The sequence below is a fragment of the Balaenoptera physalus genome, assembly GCF_965194825.1.
Source record: "Balaenoptera physalus genome assembly, chromosome: 15".
Lineage (NCBI taxonomy): Eukaryota > Metazoa > Chordata > Mammalia > Artiodactyla > Balaenopteridae > Balaenoptera > Balaenoptera physalus.
The window spans coordinates 10028592-10049740 of NC_138894.1; the positions used below are offsets into that span (position 1 = coordinate 10028592).

Consider the following 21149-nt stretch of genomic DNA (forward strand, 5'->3'; position numbering starts at 1 on the left):
TATTGAACCATCTTTAAATTTCTGGCATAGCCCCTACTTGGTCATAGTGTATTATTTTCTTGGTGTTCACTACTATTTCATTTACTTTAGATCTGTGGTGTATCAATATTTGTAAGTGATATTGGTCTGTAATTTTCTCTCTGTGCTATGTCTATCAAGTTTAGATATCAATGTTATATTTGTTTCAAAAAAATAATTTGAGAATTTTTTGTTTACCTTGCTTTGAAACAATTTATATAGTTGGGGATTATTTGATCTCTAAAGATTTGGGTGAGTTTACCTGTCAAACCACATAGCCTTGGTTCTTTTTTTTTGTGGGGTGTACTTCCTTAATAACTTTTTGTATTGCTTCTTTTTTTTTTTAAAGCCTTGACACGACTTCTTTTTTTTTAAATTTATTAATTAATTTATTTATTTTTGGCTGCGTTGGGTCTTCATTGCTGCACGCGGGCTTTCTCTAGTTGCGGTGAGAAGGGGCTACTTCGTTGCAATGCGTGGGCTTCTCATTGCTGTGGCTTCTCTTGTTGCAGAGCATGTGCACTAGGTGTGTGGGCTTCACTAGTTGTGGCACACGGGCTCAGTAGTTGTGGCTTGCGGGCTCTAGAGCGCAGGCTCAGTAGTTGTGGTGCACAGGCTTAGTTGCTCTGCGGCATGTGGGATCTTCCCGGACCAGGGCTCGAATCCGTGTCCGCTGCATTGACAGGTGGATTCTTAACCACTGCGCCACCAGGGAACTCCTCTATTGCTTCTTTGGAAATTGGTCTTTTTAAGCTTTCTATCTCTATTTGTCTAAAAGTTATCTAGGTTTTCAGTTATCTAGGTTTTCAAACTTATTTGCACAGAAGTAACCAATGCAATATCTTATAAATTTAAAAATTTCTTCTGTATCAATAGTTATATCCTATTGTCATTTCTCATTTGTATATGTATGTTTCTCCCTTTTTTTGTTGATTACCTTAGCCTATGGTTTGTTTACTTTGTTCATTGCTTCAAAGAACCAGCATTTTGATTTATTGATTTAATCTGTTTTTCTTTCTTATTAATTTCTGTTTTTATTTATATTATTTCCTTCCTTGTGCTTTTTCATTTACTTTGTTGGGTTTTTTTCCCTAGAGTTTTGAGTTAGAAATTTAATTCATTTATTACCATTCTTTCACTTTTATTGATGTAGATATTCAGAGCTATGAATTTTGCTGTGATCACTGCTTTAAATATATCCCATAGATTCTGATATATAGTGTTTTTGTGATCATTATTTTTCAGAAATTCTGTAATTTCTGTTTGTATTCTCACTTTTACCCAAGAGTTATTTGATAGAAAATCTTTTAATATTCAATGAGAAGAGCTTTTTTGTTTGTTTGTTTTGGTTTCATTTTTAATTCCTAATGTTATTGCATTGTGATCAGAGACTATTGTCTATAATATTTCTATTTTATGGACACTACTGATGTTTTCTTTGTACTTTACTGCATGATCAATTTTTGTGAACAGTTCATGTGCACTTGAGAAGATATATTCTTTCTTATCAGAGTATAGTGTAATATATCTAAAAGATTTGCCTTTTTAATTTTATTTAGTTCTTTTATAATGTCGTTTAATTTTTGTTCACTTGTTTTACTAAGAATGGTGCTTTAAAATCTATTATTAGTATGTTTTTATTTTTTCTTATGTCTCCTATAAATTTTGTTTTATATAGGTGGTTTGCTGTTTTATTTGTGGCATAGATATTCTGAACTGTCATATCTTTATTGTGAATGTGGCTTTTATGAAGTGTTATTTTCTGATGCGTTTAATTTTTTTGGAAGGAGGAAGGACTTGACGCCTACTTTGTCTGGTATTAGAGTTACAACTCCTGTTTCCTTATTGTCTCCATTTGCCTGGTAGATCTTTGTCCATCACTTTATTTTTAACTTTTTTGAATCACTGCATTTTAAGTATCTTGCTTTTATATAGTATGGATTTGAGTTTTGCTTTATGAATCATTTTGAAATTTTTTTTAAAACAGGTGAGTTAAGCTCCTTTATATTATTGATATAACTTAAATTTGGCCTCAACTCGGTCATATCATCTTATGTTGTGATAACCGTGTTTACTGTGTGATATTTACTCTATTTGGTTATTCTTCTTTGCTTGTGAACATTTCTTTTGATATTGAAGAAGTTTTGTGTTTTATTATAATGGTTACCTTTCTATTAATACTTTTAATAGTACCCTTAAAGTACCCTATTTTTTAAATTTTAAGTTTTTGCTGTTAGTTTTAAATGGTATCCTTTGGCTGCCACCTATTATCCAGACAACAGTCAGTGTACTTAATTTACTTTCCCCCAACCACTGATCTGTTTCCTGTTCCTATAGTGTTGCCTTTTCAGGTTGTCATATAAATGGAATCATGTGGTATGCAGTCTGTAGTGGCTGACTTTCACTCAGCACTACATATGAGATTTATCCGGCTTGTTGCATGTATCAGATATTATTGGATATTCCTTTTAACTGCTGAGTAATACTCCATTGTGTGACTGTAACACAGTTTTGTTTTGCTTTGTTTTACTTTTTTTTATTTTGAAATGATTACAGCAGTCTCACAGGTAGTTGCAAAAATAGTACAGATAGTCCCACATATCCTTCCCCCAGCTTCCCCAATGGCAATATCTTACAAACCAGGAAACTGACACTGGCATAATTAACCAGTCGATGGGCCTTATTCAGTTTTCACTAGTTTTCACAACGCACTTGTGTGTGTGCGCAGTTTTTTTACACAGAGAACATATGATGCCACCACAGTCAATGTTCTGAATTGTTCCGTCAGCCCCGAGGAGCTCATTCCTTCATGATACCCTTTTATAATCACAGGCCTCTCGTTCTCTTCCCTATCCCTGAGCAAACACTAATTTCTTCTCCAGCTCTATAATTCTGTCCTTTTGAGAATGTTGTATACATGGAATCACACATGGGATGTCAGTTTTTGAGACTGGTTTTTCTCTCTTAGCACAGTGCCCATGAGATCCATCCAAGTTGTGTGTGTCAATAGTTCATTCTTTTTTATTGTTGAATCCACAGTATTCCATGATATGGATGTATCACAGCTTGTGAAACTGAGTGAAAAAATACATTGTATCTGTTTTCTTTCACAGAAGCTGAGGGAGAAATCCTAAGTCTTACCAAAGTAATATTAGAACACATTTTTTTAATTCATCATGAAATCATTGAGTTGAAAATATTAATCTACATAATTTTTTTCTCTCTTATAGGAATCTTTGCTATAGAGATTTCTGACACGTGAAAAGATTCTTCATATCCTTGGGAGAGGTCAGAGTTTCAAACTGATTTTTTTTTTTTGCTATATGATTGCATTTATCTTTTGAATGCTTGACAATGTTAAATGAATTTATTAACGTTGCGCCTCTGAATCTCTCTTTTCATGTGCCATATCGCAGTGATCTGAGATGACTTATAAAAAACAAAAATGCATATGGCTCTTTCTATCCATACGGTAATAGTGAGTATAAAATCTGCTTACTTCACTATTGAACACTGTCATGTTAACTATCCAGAGTAAATAAAGAAGATTATAAAAAGAGGGAAAAGTGTTTTTACAAAACTGATTTTTTCTTTGTGATTTATGCTTTCATGGCTGGACAAGTTGTGCCACAATAGGCACAGTTTACCAATACTGGCCTGGGACCCCATATTCCATTTTGGAACCAACGTGACATTAACTCTAGGCCATAATCTGACTTCAAAGCAGTAGATAGTACGAGCGTGTCAGGGTTTTTAAATACATAGTGTTGTACCACTAATTAACATACATTTTCTGCAGTTGTTTACCCCTACTATTTTTAGAAAGGTAGGTAATGCTATATCTGTCAAGAATGTAAAAATTTAAAAAAAATCTGTATTTTTAATATGTTTTTCTTTAAAATATTAAAATACTGCAATCAACTTAATTGCCATTTTATTTATTTATTTTTTGCCTGTGGCAGCTGTCTATAATGTAGAGTACCAAGTTCAGTGATGTTTCCTCATTTCCTCTAAATTCTCCTAAATCTCTTAACTTTTCTGTCCATAGACTTTGATTTAATGTTGATATTACAGTCTGAACACTACTGGTAAAAGCTATTTGTACTCTTGCCATTTTAATAATTTTTAAAAAGCCCTGTCATTGATAATATTCATATGATGCAGACAGTGTCTCATTTTATAGAGTCACTATTCATTATGACTACAGTAATGTAGGATAGTGCCCTGATTTAGGTCTTGTTTATGCATTAGTAGTGCCCTGATTTAGGTCTTGTTTATGCATTAGCACTCTAATGTTTTTCACCATAAATTTATGCTCTAAATTCACTTTACTTTGATTTTTAAAAACCTTGAGGTTTACACAGCTAGTTCAGGACAGTCATTACAGATTGGTTTTAAAAATTGAATAATTAAAAATAAGATGTTATCTTTTAATAAACATGTTACAGAATAATATACAAAAAGTTTTTCTTGCTGGTATTAAATAATATACCAGTAGATATGCAAAATTAACCTCTGCTAGGTAGCAAAGCATCACAATATTTATTTTAGTCTCTCCACCTCCTAGAAGAGCTGATAAGGAGCTGAGTGTCACCTGTTGTGTGCACTTAACATATATTGGGTTTTTTTTTAACTAATTTTTATTGGAGTATAGTTGCTTTACAATGTTGTGTTAGCTTCTACTGCACAGCAAAATGAATCGGCCATACATTATACATATATCCCCTCCCTTTTGGATTTCCTTCCCATTTAGGACACCACAGTGCATTAAGTAGAGTTCCCTGTGCTATACAGTATGTTCCCCTCAATTGTCTATTTTATACATAGTATCAATAGTGCGTATGTGTCAATCCCAATCTCCCAGTTCCTCCCACCCCATCCCTTTCCCCCTTGGTATCCATACATTTGTTCTCTACCTCTGTGTCTCTATTTCTGCTTTGCAAATAAGGTCATCTATACCAATTCTCTAGATTCCACATATATACATTAATATACAATATTTGTTTTTCTCTTTCTGACTTATTTCACTCTGTATGACTCTCTCTGATAATGTAAGTGGAGAGGGCAGTATGAGGGAGAGGGGTGTGACAGAAATAGGAATGAAGTATGTCAGAAAATATTTCCATACTTGATTAAAAGTATACTGTACTTGACTTGTGTCATTAATCGCAGAATACTTAAAAGGAAAATTATATGGTAAGTATAAAGGGGCCAACATTATCCAAAGGTAGAGAACCCTTAAGTGTATTCTATGCTAAAATTCAAAGAAAAGATTATTTCTTATGGTAATATATTTTTTACTTAATTAATTTAATTAATTTGGCTGCATTGGGTGTTCGTTGTTGCGCATGGGCTTTCTCTAGCTGCGGCAAGTGGGGGCTACTCTTTGTTGTGGTGCGTGGGCTTCTCATTACGGTGGCTTCTCTTGTTGTGGAGCACAGGCTCTAGGGATGTGGGCTTCAGTAGTTGTGGCACACAGGCTCAGTAGTTGTGGCTCAGGAGCTCTAGAGCGCAGGTTCAGTAGTTATGGTGCACGGACTTAGTTGCTCCATGGCATGTGGGATCTTCCTGGACCAGGGCTCGAACCTGTGTCCCCTGCATTGGAAGGTGGATTCTTAACCACTGTGCCACCAGAGAAGTCCTTATGGTAATATTTAAGAGCATTTATTGTTTTATTTTATTTTATTTTATTTTTTTGTTAGTTTCTGCTTTATAACAAAGTGAATCAGTTATACATATACATATATCCCCATATCTCTTCCCTCTTGCATCTCCCTCCCTCCCACCCTCCCTATCCTACCCCTCTAGGTGGTCACAAAGCACCGAGCTGATCTCCGTGTGCTATGCGGCTGCTTCCCACTAGCTATCTATTTTACATTTGGTAGTGTAGATATGTCCATGCCACTCTCTCACTTTCTCCCAGCTTACCCTTCCCCCTCCCCATATCCTCAAGTCCATTCTTTAGTAGTTCTGCGTCTTTATTCCCGTCTTCCCCCTAGGTTCTTCATGACCATTTTTTTTTTCTTAGATTCCATATATATGTGTTAGCATACGGTATTTGTTTTTCTCTTTCTGACTTACTTCACTCTGTATGACAGACTCTAGGTCCATCCACCTCACTACAAATAACTCATTTTCATTTCTTTTTATGGCTGAGTAATATTCCATTGTATATATGTGCCCCATCTTCTTTATCCATTCACCTATTGATGGACACTTAGGTTGCTTCCATGTCCTGGCTATTGTAAATAGAGCTGCAATGAACATTGTGGTACATGACTCTTTTTGAATTATGGTTTTCTCAGGGTATACGCCCAGTAGTGGGATTGCTGGGTCGTATGGTAGCTCTATTTTTAGTTTTTTAAGGAACCTCCATACTGTTCTCCACAGTGGCTGTATCAATTTACATTCCCACCAACAGTGCAAGATGGTTCCCTTTTCTCCACACCCTCTCCAGCATTTATTGTTTGTAGATTTTTTGATGATGGCCATTCTGACCGGTGTGAGATGATATCTCATTGTAGTTTTGATTTGCATTTCTCTAATGATTAATGATGTTGAGCATTCTTTAATGTGTTTGTTGTCAGTCTGTATATATTCTTTGGAGAAATGTCTATTTAGGTCTTCTGCCCATTTTTGATTGGGTTGTTTGTTTTTTTGATACTGAGCTGCATGAGCTGCTTGTATATTTTGGAGATTAATCCTTTGTCAGTTGCTTCATTTGCAAATATTTTCTCCCATTCTGAGGGTTGTCTTCACATCTTGTTTATGGTTTCCTTTGCTGTGCAAAAGCTTTTAAGTTTCATTAAGTCGCTTTTGTTTATTTTTGTTTTTATTTCCATTTGTCTAGGAGGTGGGTCAAAAAGGATCTTGCTGTGATTTATGTCATGGAGTGTTCTGCCTATGTTTTCATCTAAGAGTTTAATAGTGTCTGGCATTACATTTAGGTCTTTAATCCATTTTGAGTTTATTTTTGTGTATGGTGTAAGGAAGTGTTCTAATTACATTCTTTTACATATACCTGTCCAGTTTTCCCAGCACCACTTATTGAAGAGGCTGTCTTTTCTCCACTGTATATTCTTACCTCCTTTATCAAAGATAAGATGACCATATGTGCGTGGGTTTATCTCTGGGCTTTCTATCCTGTTCCATTGATCTATATTTCTGTTTTTGTGCCAGTACCATACTGTCTTGATTACTGTAGCTTTGTAGTATAGTCTGAAGTCAGGGAGCCTGATTCCTCCAGCTCCATTTTTCTTTCTCAAGATTGCTTTGGCTATTCGGGGTCTTTTGTGTTTCCATACAAATTGTGAGATTTTTTTGTTGTTGTTCTGTAAAAAATGCCAGTGGTAGTTTGATAGGGATTGCATTGAATCTGTAGATTGCTTTGGGTAGTATAGTCATTTTCACAATGCTGATTCTTCCAATCCGAGAACATGGTATATCTCTCCATCTATTTGTATCATCTTTAATTTCTTTCATCAGTGTCTTATAGTTTTCTGCATACAGGTCTTTTGTCTCCTTAGGTAGGTTTATTCCTAGATACTTTATTCTTTTTGTTGCAATGGTAAATGTGAGTATTTTCTTAATTTCACTTGCAGATTTTTCATCATTAGTATATAGGAATGCAAGAGATTTCTGTGCATTAATTTTGTATCCTGCTACTTTACCAAATTCATTGATTAGCTCTAGTAGTTTTCTGGTAGCATCTTTAGGATTCTCTATGTATAGTATCATGTCATCTGCAAACAGTGACAGTTTTACTTCTTCTTTTCCAATTTGGATTCCTTTTACTTCTTTTTCTTCTCTGATTGCTGTGGCTAAAACTTCCAAATCTATGTTGAATAATAGTGGTGAGAGTGGGCAACCTTGTCTTGTTCCTGATCTTAGTGGAAATGGTTTCAGTTTTTCACCATTGAGGACGATGTTGACTGTGGGTTTGTCATATATGGCCTTTATTATGTTGAGGTAAGTTCCCTCTATGCCTACTTTCTGGAGGGTTTTTATCATAAATGGGTGTTGAATTTTGTTAAAAGCTTTCTCTGCATCTATTGAGGTGATCATATGGTTTTTATCCTTCAATTTGTTAATATGGTGTATCACATTGATTGATTTGCATATATTGAAGAATCCTTGCATTCCTGGGATAAACCCCACTTGATCATGGTGTATGATCCTTTTAATGTGCTGTTGGATTCTGTTTGCCAGTATTTTGTTGAGGATTTTTGCATCTATGTTCATCAGTGATATTGGCCTGTAGTTTTCTTTCTTTGTGACATCTTTGTCTGGTTTTGGTATCGGGGTGATGGTGGCCTCGTAGAATGAGTTTGGGAGTGTTCCTCCCTCTGCTATATTTTGGAAGAGTTTGAGAAGGATAGGTGTTAGCTCTTCTCTAAATGTTTGATAGAATAAGCCTGTGAAGCCATCTGGTCCTGGAGTTTTGTTTGTTGGAAGATTTTTAATCACAGTTTCAATTTCAGTGCTTGTGATTGGTTTGTTCATATTTTCTATTTCTTCCTGGTTCATTCTCAGAAGGTTATGCATTTCTAAGAATTTGTCCATTTCTTCCAGGTTGTCCATTTTATTGGCATATAGTTGCTTGCAGTAATCTCTCATGATCCTTTGTATTTCTGCAATATCAGTTGTTACTTCTCCTTTTTCATTTCTAATTCTATTTATTTGAGTCTTCTCCCTTTTTTTCTTGATGAATCTGGCTAATGGTTTATCAATTTTGTTTATCTTCTCAACGAACCAGCTTTTAGTTTTATTGATCTTTGCTATTGTTTCCTTCATTTCTTTTCATTTCTGATCTGATGTTTATGATTTCTTTCCTTCTGCTAACTTTGGGGTTTTTTTGTTCTTCTTTCTCTAATTGCTTTAGGTTTAAGGTTAGGTTGTTTTTTTGAGATGTTTCTTGTTTCTTAAGGTAGGATTGTTTTGCTATCAACTTCCCTCTTAGAACTGCTTTTGCTGCATCCCATAGGTTTTGGGTCGTCGTGTTTTCATTGTCATTTGTTTCTAGGTATTTTTTGATTTCTTCAGTGATCTCTTGGTTATTAAGTAGTGTATTGTTTAGCCTCCATGTGTTTGTATTTTTTACAGATTTTTTCCTGTAATTGATATCTAGTCTCATAGCATTGTGGTCGGAAAAGATACTTGAAACGATTTCAATTTTCTTAAATTTACCAAGGCTTTATTTGTGACTCAAGATGTGATCTATCCTGGAGAATGTTCCATGAGCACTTGATAAGAAATTGTATTCTGTTGTTTTTGGATGGAATGTCCTATAAATATCAATTAAGTCCATCTTGTTTAATGTATCATTTACAGCTTGTGTTTCCTTATTTATTTTCATTTTGGATGATCTGTCCATTGGTGAAAGTGGGATGTTAAAGTCCCCTACTATGATTGTGTTACTGTCGATTTCCCCTTTTATGGCTGTTAGTATTTGCCTTATGTATTGAGGTGCTCCTATGTTGGGTGCATAAATATTTACAATTGTTATATATTCTTCTTGGATTGATCCTTTCATCATTATGTAGTGTCCTTCTTTGTCTCTTGTAATTGTCTTTGTTTTAAAGTCTATTTTGTCTGATATGAGAATTGCTACTCCAGCTTTCTTTTGATTTCCATTTGCATGGAATATCTTTTTCCATCCCCTCACTTTCAGTCTGTATGTGTCCCTAGGTCTGCAGTGGGTCTCTTGTAGACAGCATATATATGGGTCTTGTTTTTGTATCCATTCAGCCAGTCTGTGTCTTTTGGTTGGAGCATTTAATCCATTTACATTTAAGGTAGTTATCGATATGTATGTTCCTATTCCCATTTTCTTAATTGTTTTGGGTTTGTTATTGTAGGTCTTTTTCTTCTCTTGTGTTTCCTGCCTAGAGAAGTTCCTCTAGCATTTGTTGTAATGCTGGTTTGCTGGTGCTGAATTCTCTTAGTTTTTGCTTGTCTGTAAAGGTTTTAATTTCTCTGTCAGATCTGAATGAGATCCTTGCTGGGTAGAATAATCTTGGTTGTAGGTTTTTCCCTTTCATCACTTTAAATATGTCCTGCCACTCCCTTCTGGCTTGCAGAGTTTCTGCTGAAAGATCAGCTGTTAACCTTATGGGGATTCCCTTGTATGTTATTTGTTGTTTCTCCATTGCTGCTTTTAATATTTTTTCTTTGTATTTAGCTTTTGATAGTTTGATTAATATGTGTCTTGGCGTGTTTCTCCTTGGATTTATCCTGTATCGGACTCTGTGCTTCTGGACTTGATTAACTATTGCCTTTTCCATATTAAGGGAGTTTTCAACTATAGTCTCTTCAAATATTTTCTCAGACCCTTTCTTTTTCTCTTCTTCTTCTGGGACCCTTATAATTCAAATGTTGGTGCATTTAATGTTGTTCCAGAGGTCTCTGAGACTGTCCTCAATTCTTTTCATTTTTTTTTTTCTTTATTCTGCTCTGCAGTAGTTATTTCCACTATTTTATCTTCCAGGTCACTTATCCGTTCTTCTGCCTCAGTTATTCTGCTATTGATTCCTTCTAGAGAATTTTTAATTTCATTTATTGTGTTGTTCATCACTGTTTGTTTGCTCTTTAGTTCTCCTAGGTCCTTGTTAAATGTTTCTTGTATTTTCTCCATTCTGTTTCCAAGATTTTGGATCATCTTTACTATCATTATTCTGAATTCTTTTTCAGGTAGACTGCCTATTTCTTCTTCATTTGTTAAGTCTGGTGGGTTTTTACCTTGCTCCTTCATCTGCTGTGTGTTTCTCTGTCTTCTCGTTTTGCTTAACTTACTGTGTTTGGGGTCTCCTTTTCACAGGCTGCAGGTTCGTAGTTCCCATTGTTTTTGGTGTCTGCCCCAGTGGCTAAGGTTGGTTCAGTGGGTTGTGTAGGCTTCCTGGTGGAGGGGACTAGTGCTTGTGTTCTGGTGGATGAGGCTGGATCTTGTCTTTCTGGTGGGCAGGTCCCCGTCTGGTGGTGTGTTTTGGGGTGTCTGTGGCCTTATTATGATTTGAGGCAGGCTCTCTGCTAATGGGTGGGGTTGTGTTCCTGTCTTGCTAGTTGTTTGGCGTAGGGTGTCCAGGACTGGAGCTTACTGGTCGTTGAGTGGAGCTGGGTCTTAGCGTTTAGATGGAGATCTCTGGGAGATTTTCACCGTTTGATGTTACGTGGAGCTGGGAGGTCTCTTGTGGACCAATGTCCTGAAGTTGGCTCTCCCACCTCAGAGGCACAGCCCTGATGCCTGGCTGGAGCACCAAGAGCCTGTTATCCACACGGCTTTTGCACCACCCTAGTCTCAAAGCTCCCACCCCTGCTCCTCAGGCCGGGGGCCCATCGCATTTATTGTTTTAAATGAGATTCTAATTGCTTGAGGTAAATGTGTAATAGCCTATTGATATAGTAAAGACACAATACAAAAAATGCAATAAAATACACAATGCAAAAACTATACCAAACATATTCTTTCTTTGATGACAAAGAAATCTCCTGAAAGAGAACTCTCAGTTTTAAAAAGTCATGTTTAGTACAAAACATCCACTCTTGCTGAAGTAAGCGTGTTTTAAAAGAGGATTATTAACCCTCTGAGTTAAATATCTCATAGGCACTGAGTCTGGATATGTCTAAACTCAATTCAACAATGTTTCCTCCTTGTAGTCTCTGCCCTGGTTTCCCACCATGGAGTCCCACACCAGCCACTATGTCAGACACCTGAACCCCGAGCCCAGATGCCACACCAGGTCACTCCCTTCCCTTCTCACTCCACACATTCTGTCAACTTAAATATCACTTCCTACTATGCAATATTGCTGAAAAAATTAAAGAGCTAAATAAGTGGAAAGACATCCTGCATTCATGGATTGGAAGGCTTAATATTCTTAAGAAGAAATATTCTCCCAAACCGTCTTGTGATTAAATACAGTCCTTATCAAAACCCCAATGGAGTTTATTATTATTATTTATTATTATTATTTATTTATTTATTTATTTTTTGCAGAAATGGAAAAGCCAGTCCTAAAATTCTTATGGAATTGCAGGGACCCAGAATAGCCCAAGCAGTCTTGAATCAGAAGAACAAAGTTAGAGGATTCATGTTTCCCAATTTCAAATCTTACTGCAAAGCTGCAGTAATCAAAATAGTGTAATACTGGCATACAGACAGACATAAGGATCAATAGAATAGAATGGGTTTATTCTATTAGTGCAGAAATAAACCCATACATCTATGGTCAATTGATTTTTGACAGGGGTTCCAAGACCATTCAATGGGGAAAGAACAGTCTCTTCAACAAGTGGTGCTGGGGGCTTCCCTGGTGGCACAGTGGTTAAGAATCCACCTGCCAATGCAGGGGACATGGGTTAGAGCCCTGGTCCAGGAAAATCCCACAGGCCGTGGAGCAACTAAGCCTGTGCACCACAACTACTGAGCCTGCGCTCTAGAGCCCACGTGCCACAACTACTGAAGCCCGTGCACCTAGAGCCTGTGCTCGGCAACAAGAGAAGCCACCGCAATGAGAAGCCCACGCACCACAACAAAGAGTAGCCCCTGCTCGCCGCAACTAGAGTGCCCACGCACAGCAATGAAGACCCAACGCAGCCAAAAATAAAATGTAAAGAAAATAAATAAATTTAAAAAAAAAAGAAAAAAAGTGGTGCTGGGACAACTGGATGACCACATGCAAAAGGATGAAGTTGGATCCTGCCACACACCACATGCAAAAATCAACTCAATACGGATCATATACTTAGGTTTAAGTGCTAAAGCTACAGAACTCTTTGAAGGAAACATAGACGCAAACCTTCATGACCTTGTATTTCACAAAGTTTCTTAAATATTGCTAAATGACAAACAACAAAAATAGATAAATTGGGCTTCATCAGAATTAAGAAACCTTGTACATCAAAGGACAGTATCAAGAAAGTGAAAAGCAATCCAAGTAATTTGAGAAAATATTTGCAAATCATATATCTGATAAGGATGTCATATCCAGAATATATATAGAATTTTTACAACTCAACAACAAAAAACAGGTATGCTTTCATACTTCCATCTAATCCATTCTCCACACTGTAATCAAGAAAGAGTTTTAAAACACAAATATGCTTACTTCTCTCTCTCCACACATGCACGCTGTGAGTACCAAATTTGTCATTAAAGTCCAAGCTCTTCAACATTGCCTTTACAGACCTCTCTGATTTGGTTTTTTTTTTATCTCTTCAACTTCATACCTCACCCCCCACCTTACAATTATATATTATAGTTATTCCGAATTGCTTTCAGTACCTTGAACAGTTTATGCTCTTTTATCTCTTGGCCCTTGCACATGCTGTTTCCTCTGCCTGGATCACTCCTTTTCCTCTCTCCTATTCGTCTCCCAGCCTGGAAAATTCTTGTTTGTTTTAACATTGTGTCGGCAGCACCTAGCACGGTGCCTGGCACTGATGTGTGCTCAATATTTATTTCTAAAAATGAAAGTCTTTTTATTTCTTGCTAATTTCTATGTATTCTTTTATTCACTATTAATTTCACTTATCCCATGTCCTCCACTGCATTCTTTTTTTTTTTAACATCTTTATTGGTGTATCCATTGCATTCTTATTGTATCATCTTGTTTGTGTGTCATACCTGCTAGACTGTGAGCTCCATGAAGGCAAGAATAGTCTGATTTATTTATCATGGTACAGACCGTGCCAGACTCATGGTGGCTTCCAGTTGATATATATTTACTGAAAGAATGTAAAGTATAGGTGGTTATGATCATAGGTTCTTAAGTCCCACTGCTTGACTTTACATCATGTTTCTACATAGCTATGTACTTGGGCAAGTTAGCACTTTCTAAAGTGCTAACTTTTTATTTTCCTTCTCTGTAAAAGGTATATTTATAATAGTACCTAACTCAAAATAGAATCATGTGGTTTAACTGAGATAATATATCTAAAGTGCTTAGTTTCAGTACAATGCCAGATGTACGGTAGGTGGTCAGTTGATGATTTGTTGAATTAATAAAGAAATCTATAGGTTTCAGTATCAAGAGAGAAAACTTGCCTGGGGAAAGAGATTTGTTAGTCCTTAGCAGGTAAGAGATAGGAGATCAAAGGAATGAAAAACAAGATAGGGAAAATGAAAAGCAGTTTAGGAAGGGAAAGATAAATCATGGTTTACCAGATGGCTCAATTGCAAATAGTACTTCGTAGACATAATAATGTAAACACTGAATATAAATCTAAACAAAATGAATTAATGAGAGAATGAAGGAATGGGAAAGAAGCAATGGGTCATGAAGGCCTTGGAAAGAAATAAAGCTAAATTCTCTTCTTTTGTAGTGGTAAGTCAATAGCTAATGCCTAAAACTGAAAAGTCAAGAAATAGTGATACAAGTTTGTTATTTAGAGAAAGGGATACCAAAACAATCAGCTAAAAGAGGTAAAACTGGTGGCCTCTGGGAGGGGAAAATGCACAGGTGGAAATAAGGCTGGCTGGAGACTTTTGTCTTAATAACCTTGTGGAACTATCTGAATCTTTTATAATTTTGATTAAAATTAAAACAGAATGCATAAATATTAAGTTTTTGTTTTGTTTTAAGAGAGAAGGTGAGAAACAGATCAACAGCTAGAAGGCTTTTGAAGTCTTCTCTAATCCCATCAGCCCTAAATTAGTTTGCCCTTCTCTGACTTCCCCTTAAAATGTTTACCTTTTTTAGGCCTGTATCACATAATGCCTTGTATTACACCTATTTGAGAAGCTGTTTTATAATAGACTTTGAATATTTTGAGGGAAGGGAACATAGTTTCACCCACTTTTATCTTTATCCCCAGCCTTCTCCTACTCAAAACAGTCCTTTGTACATCACAGGTGGTCTTTAAATATATGTTGAATGGGTTAAAGTGTATTTAGCTAGGTTCCCACTTCATGTGTTTTTGCTTTGTTTCATCAAATACAATACTAGGATCCAGTTTTTAGGTTTTTCCATCTCTAACCATGCTGAAAATGTAAGTGGGTGCTTAATAAATGCTAGGATGATTCACAGGTGCAGTATCAGATCTCTAGATTTTGAACAAGGTAAGATTGATCAGTATGCCAAAACTAATTTTCCAAAACAACCTACATTGTTCTAATGTGCTAGAGACATCAACTAGAATGCACACCCTCTATACAATCTATTTAATTATCTTCATTTACTTAATGTCCTTTCCTTTATTTGTACACATGAGGATCTATTTGTTTGTGGTGTTTTCTGGTGCTGAGAATATACACATTTTGTTCCAGTCCCTCAAAACATTTCCTTTGAGTCAAAGCTCTAGTTCCTCCATCCCCCCTCCCTTCTTCCCTTGCTCCCTCCCTCCCTTTATCCTTCCTTTTAATAGCTTTATTGAGATATCATTTACATGCCATACAATTCACCTATTTAAAGTATATAATTCGATGGTTTTCAGTATATTCACAGAGTTGTGTCACCATCATCACAATCTAATTTTAGAACATTTTTGTCACCCAAAAAGAAACAGCATTCCCATTAGCAATCACTCATCCCCCATTCTCCTCCACACACCAACCCCCTGCCCTAGGCAACCACTAATCATTTTTCCACTTCTATGATTTGCCTGTTCCAGACATTTCACATAAAAGGAACCATACAAACATGTGGTCTTTTGTGACTGGCTTCTTTCACATAGCATATTTTCAAGGGCTTTCTATGTTATAGCAGGTATTGGTACTTCTTTAATTTTTATTGCCGAATTATGTTCCATTGCATGAATATACTGTATCTTATTTATCCATTCATGAATTAATGAACACTTTGATTGTTTCCACCTTTTGGCTATTATGATAATACAATGAACATTCATGTACAAGTCTTTGTGTGGATATGTGTTTTCTAACCTCACGGGTAGGTACCTAGGAGAGAACTTTCTAGGTCATATAGTAATTAAGGAATTACCAATCTGTTTTCCAAGCAGCTGCACAATTTTACATTCCCATCAGCAATGTATGAGTGTTTCAATTTCTCCACATCCTCACCAACACTTGTTATTATCAGCCTTTTTTTAAAAATAGCCATCCTAGTGGTTGTGAAATGGTATTGTTTTGACTTACATTTCCCTAAGGGCTACTGATACTGAATATCTTTTCATGTGTTTATTTGCCATTTGTCTGTCTCCTTTGGAGAAGTGTCTATTCATATCCACTTCCCATTTATTAATTGTGTTATCTTTTTATTATTGTTGTAAGTTTTCTTTATTCTAGATATTAGACCCTTATCAGATGTATGGTTTGTAAATATTTCTTCCATTCTGTAGGCTGTCTTTTCACTCTCTTGATGGTATCACTTGTAGTAGTAGTTTTTAATTGATCAAGTCCAATTTATGTATTGTTTCCTTTTGTTAGGTGTACTTTTTGGTGTTGTATCTAAGAAAACGTTGCCTAACTCAAGGTCATGAATATTGATTCCTATGTTTTTTTCTAAGAGTTTTATAGTTTTAGCTCTTAAGTTTAATTCTATGATTCAGTTTGAGTTACTTTTTTTTTTTTTTTTTTTTTTTTTTTTTTTATTTTTATTTATTTTTGGCTGTGTTGGGTCTTCGTTTCTGTGCGAGGGCTTTCTCTAGTTGTGGCAAGCGGGGTCCACTCTTCATCGCGGTGCGCGGGCCTCTCACTATCGCGGCCTCTCTTGTTGCGGAGCACAGGCTCCAGACGCGCAGGCTCAGTAGTTGTGGCTCACGGGCCCAGTTGCTCCGCGGCATGTGGGATCTTCCCAGACCAGGGCTTGAACCCGTGTCCCCTGCATTGGCAGGCAGACTCTCAACCACTGCGCCACCAGGGAAGCCCTGAGTTACTTTTATGTACAGTGTGAGGAAGGGGTTTGGGTTCATTCTTTTGCTTGTGGATATCCAGTTGTCTGGGCAACATTTGTTATAAAGACCATTCTTTCCCCCATCAAATTCCCTTTGCATCCTGATGAAAATAAATTAACCATAAATGTGAAGGTTTATTTTTGGACTCTCAATTCTGTTCTGTTGACCTATATGTCTCTCTTTATGCCGGTACCACCCTGTCACAATTAATGTAACTTTGTAGTCAATTCTGAAACCAGGAAGTGTGAGTCCTACAACTTAGTTCTTCTTTTTCAAGATAGCTTTAGTTACTTTAAGTTGCTTTTATTTCCATATGAATTTTAGGATCAGCTTCTCAACCTCTGCAAAAGAGAGTACCTGGTTTTGATAGGAAGTGCATTGAATCTATAGGTCACTTTGGGGAGTATGGCCATCTTAACAATATTAAATCTTCTGATCCATGAATATGTGATATGGATTCTTTAATTTCTTTTGACAATGTTTTGCGGTTTTCAGTGCACCTCTTTTGATAAATTTATTCCAGTTTTTTTTTCCAGTTTTATTGAGAAGTAATTGACATGTATCACTGTATAAGTTTAAGTTGTACAGCATGATGGTTTGATTTACGTATATTGTGAAACGATTACCAAAATAGGTTTAGTTAACATCCCTCATCTCAGACAGGTACAATAAAAAGAAAAAAAAATATCTCCCTGTGAGGAGAACTCTTAAGATGTACTATCTTAGCAATTTTCCTATATATCACGTGGAAGTGTTAACTACAGTCATCATGTTGTACATTACATCCTTAGTGTTTATTTATCTTATAACTAGAAGTTTATACCTTTTGATTACCTTTCTTCAATTCCCCCTCCCCTAACCCTTACCGCTGGTAACCACAAATCTGATCAATTTTTCTGTAAATTTGTTGGGGGGGTTGGGGTTTTTTGTTTTGGTGTTTTTTATATTCCACATATAAGTGAGATCATTCAGTATTTGTCTTTCTCTGTCTGACTCATTTCACTTAGCACAATACCTTCAAGGTCCACCCATGTTGTCGAAAATGGTAGAATTTGCTCATTTTTTTTTATGTTTGAATGTTATTCCATTGTACATACGTACCACACTTCTTTATCCATTCATCCGTTAATGGACACGTAGGTTGTTTCCATGTCTTGACTTTTGTAAATAATGCTGCTATGAACATGGTGCAGATCTTTTTGAGTTAATGTTTTCATTTGGATATATTCCCAGAAGTAGAATCACTGGATCTTATGGGAGTTCTATTTTTAACAATAAACTTTCAGAGTATTTCAAAGGAGATTTTTCTTTTATTTCCTCTTTTTAAAAAAAAGGATATTTTGCTGTATCTACTAATAAAAATAGAGGAATGAAATGATGGTGAGTTTAGTCTATTGATGAGGAGTGAAAAGGATTAGGTCTTCGAAAAGAACATGCACTTGATGGGCACCCAGATTCATGGATAATAAGAGTTCCTTTCTTTGGACTGTGGTTGGAGAGCTCACCTTTATTACTTTCAGTTAAGGTGGGCAGAGATGTGGCAGAGAGAGTCAAACAAGGAGCCAATGAAGCCAAGGAGAGAAATTTTAGAGGCCCCGATGCACAGGGAAGCTCTCCTTATGAGAAAGGTCAGCTTTTCAGCTGGGAAACATGCTCCTGGTGTCCTTTCTGAGCCCCTTCTCTTTCTACAAGTCTATGATTTAATGTTGGGGGAAACCCACTTCCCTTTTTAAAAAAATTTAGGTATAATTGACATATAATGTTATATTAGTTTCAGGTATACAATATACTGATTCAATATTTGTCTACATTGTGAAATGATTAACACGGTAAGTCTAGTTAACATCCATCACCAGACCTAATTTCTTATGATGAGAACTTTAAAGATTTACTCTTAGCAATTTTCAAATATGCAATACAGTGTTATTAACTATAGTCACCATGCTGTACATTACATCCCCATGACTTATTTATTTTACAACTAGAAGTTTGTACTCTTTGACCCCCTTCATTTATTTTGCCTACTTCCTCCCCAGCCCACTGCCTCTGGCAACCACCAATCTGTTCTCTGTATCTATGAGCTTTTGTTTTTGTTTTGTTTTAGTGAGATCATACAGTATCAGTCTTTCTCTGTCTGACTTATTTCACTTAACATAATACACTCAAGACCTATCCATACTGTTGCAAATGGCAAGATTTCCTTCTTTTTTATTGCTAAATAATATCCCATTGTATATACATGCCACAACATCTTTATCCATTCATCCATCAGTGGACACTTAGGTTGTTTCCATATCTTGGCTACTGTAAATATTGCTGAAATGAACATGGGGGTTCATTTTCATTTCATTTTCTTTGGATAAATACCCAGAAGTAGAATTGCTGGATCATATGGTACTTCTATTCTTAATTTTTTGAGGAACCTCCATATTGTTTTCCATAGTAGCTGCACCAATTTACATTCCCACCAGCAGCGCACATTCCTTCCCTTTTGTCCACACCCTCTCCAACACTTGTTATCGCTTGTCTTTTTGATAATAGCCATTCTAACAGGTATGAGGTGGTCTCATTGTGGTTTTGATTTGCATTTCCCTGATGATTAGTGATGTTAAGTATCTTTTCATGTACTTGTTCATCATCTGTATGTCTTCTTTGGAAAAATATCTATTCAAATCTTCTGCCCATTTTTTAATCCAATTTTTTGTTTTTGCTATTGAGTTGTATGAGTTCTTTATGTATTTTGCATACTAACCCCGTATCAGATATATGATTTGCAAATATTTTCTCCCATTTGGTAGGTTGCCTTTTCATTTTGTTAACGGTTTCCTTGGCCGTGCAAAAGCTTTCTGTGTTCTAAATTTCTTCTTGCTGTACTTCCAGGAAATTTTGCATCTTACACTTACACATTTAGTAAAATGAAGACCAAATTTCATAAAGGCTCAACAAACAAGAGAAGATAAAATATAGAAAATATCCCATTTTGTCCCTCAGGAAATGAAGAATTATTATCTTATGTTTATTTTGCTTTTGGAGGTAATGTTAATTACATGTATGGTAACATGAGCTGTTATCTATTAAGACAAGTACAGTGTCCTGTTTTAGGTTTAAGGAGAAAAAAATCTATCTTCTGCTTGCTGCCTCTTTATATGTGTTTTGTTGAGCTGGACTTAAACCAGTTTTATCTCAGTAGGAAACAGACATTATAGTAATTATTAATGCATTTGCATCATCTCTTAGGCTATAGCATCTGATATAATAGAGAGGCCATTTTGCAATATTCTGAAAGAGAAGACTTCAGACTCCTTGATATGACAGAAATCTCTTCTGCTTCCTCAGTTTTCTTAACAGGCTATGGAATCTCAGGGATTGCTATTAAAGGATCAGTTTCTTTAATGATGTTTCCATCAAAGTCAAGGCAATTGGAAGTAAGCCTAGCTCAAGGGCAGCTAATTAACTCCATCTGTGCATGTCTGTCCTTCAGGATAACAGCCTCTAGACAAATAGACCTATGGTTTGGCTTACTACTAATGAGAGTGATGGAGAGAATCAGGAATATGCCTCATAGTCATCTTGTTTTCAGAGGAAAGTGTTTTTATCTGTATTTAAGTGTAACCTTAATTTGATATTTACTTTCATATAGTTCTTCCTATTTTTCTTTCATTGTACTGTTGCAGCATTTTTCGCCAATTCACACTCAAGTACCAGTGACTTTGATATAGTAGATGTTCAATAAGTATTTGCTGAATGAACAAATGAGTGAAACCTACTTTTTATATTCAACAGGATGAAAGGTTTGCCTCAGTACTTCCCTGTAGCTCCAAGAACTCGCTGGAACTGCGCTCCAGTGCAGGCAGCCTTAATATGTTTCCCTCACTGCAGCCAAATGGCTGGTGAAGACTCTGCTCGGCTGAGGGATTCTCTTCAACTGCATTTACATTTTTGAAACATGGCCCACTTCTCTCCACCTTCTAAAAATTTCTAGCTAAACAAAACATAGCTTTCATACATTTATGTAGTTATTTATAATAATAATTTCCTCAGAAAAAAGCAGACAGTGGGTCTTTGCAGAAGCGAGTTAAAGGCAGATCTGAAGAAGATGGTCACAGGTGGGAAACAATTCAAGATCTCTTCCTTAGCAGCCCAGAGTTGTAAAATTCAATAATCAAGTTAATCCATGATGAAACAAGTCCCTTTGACCATAACCGATCTACATTTGATTATTGCAGCCCCCATTGTAGCATCTTTCAAAGCCCTCTGCTTACCTACAAACCTCACTCACTTGT

At 36.1% G+C, this 21149-nt stretch overlaps 1 protein-coding gene across 19 annotated transcripts in view; it reads left to right on the plus strand.

Moving 5' to 3' along the window:
- The window catches only part of TSGA10 (testis specific 10), a 115774-nt gene extending 101212 nt beyond the window's left edge, over positions 1 to 14562 (plus strand). For 17 of the 19 annotated variants that reach the window (XM_082427292.1, XM_082427290.1, XM_082427289.1 and 14 more), the window contains one exon: positions 3249 to 3944. In XM_082427292.1, the coding sequence (XP_082283418.1) occupies positions 3249 to 3273 (25 nt within the window). In that variant the 3' untranslated portion in view covers positions 3274 to 3944. Of the gene's footprint in view, positions 1 to 3248; positions 3945 to 12010 lie in introns of those variants that run through there. The other 2 variants (XM_082427295.1, XM_082427294.1) reach the window with 2 other exon arrangements.
- The last annotated feature ends 6587 nt before the right edge of the window (positions 14563 to 21149 follow it).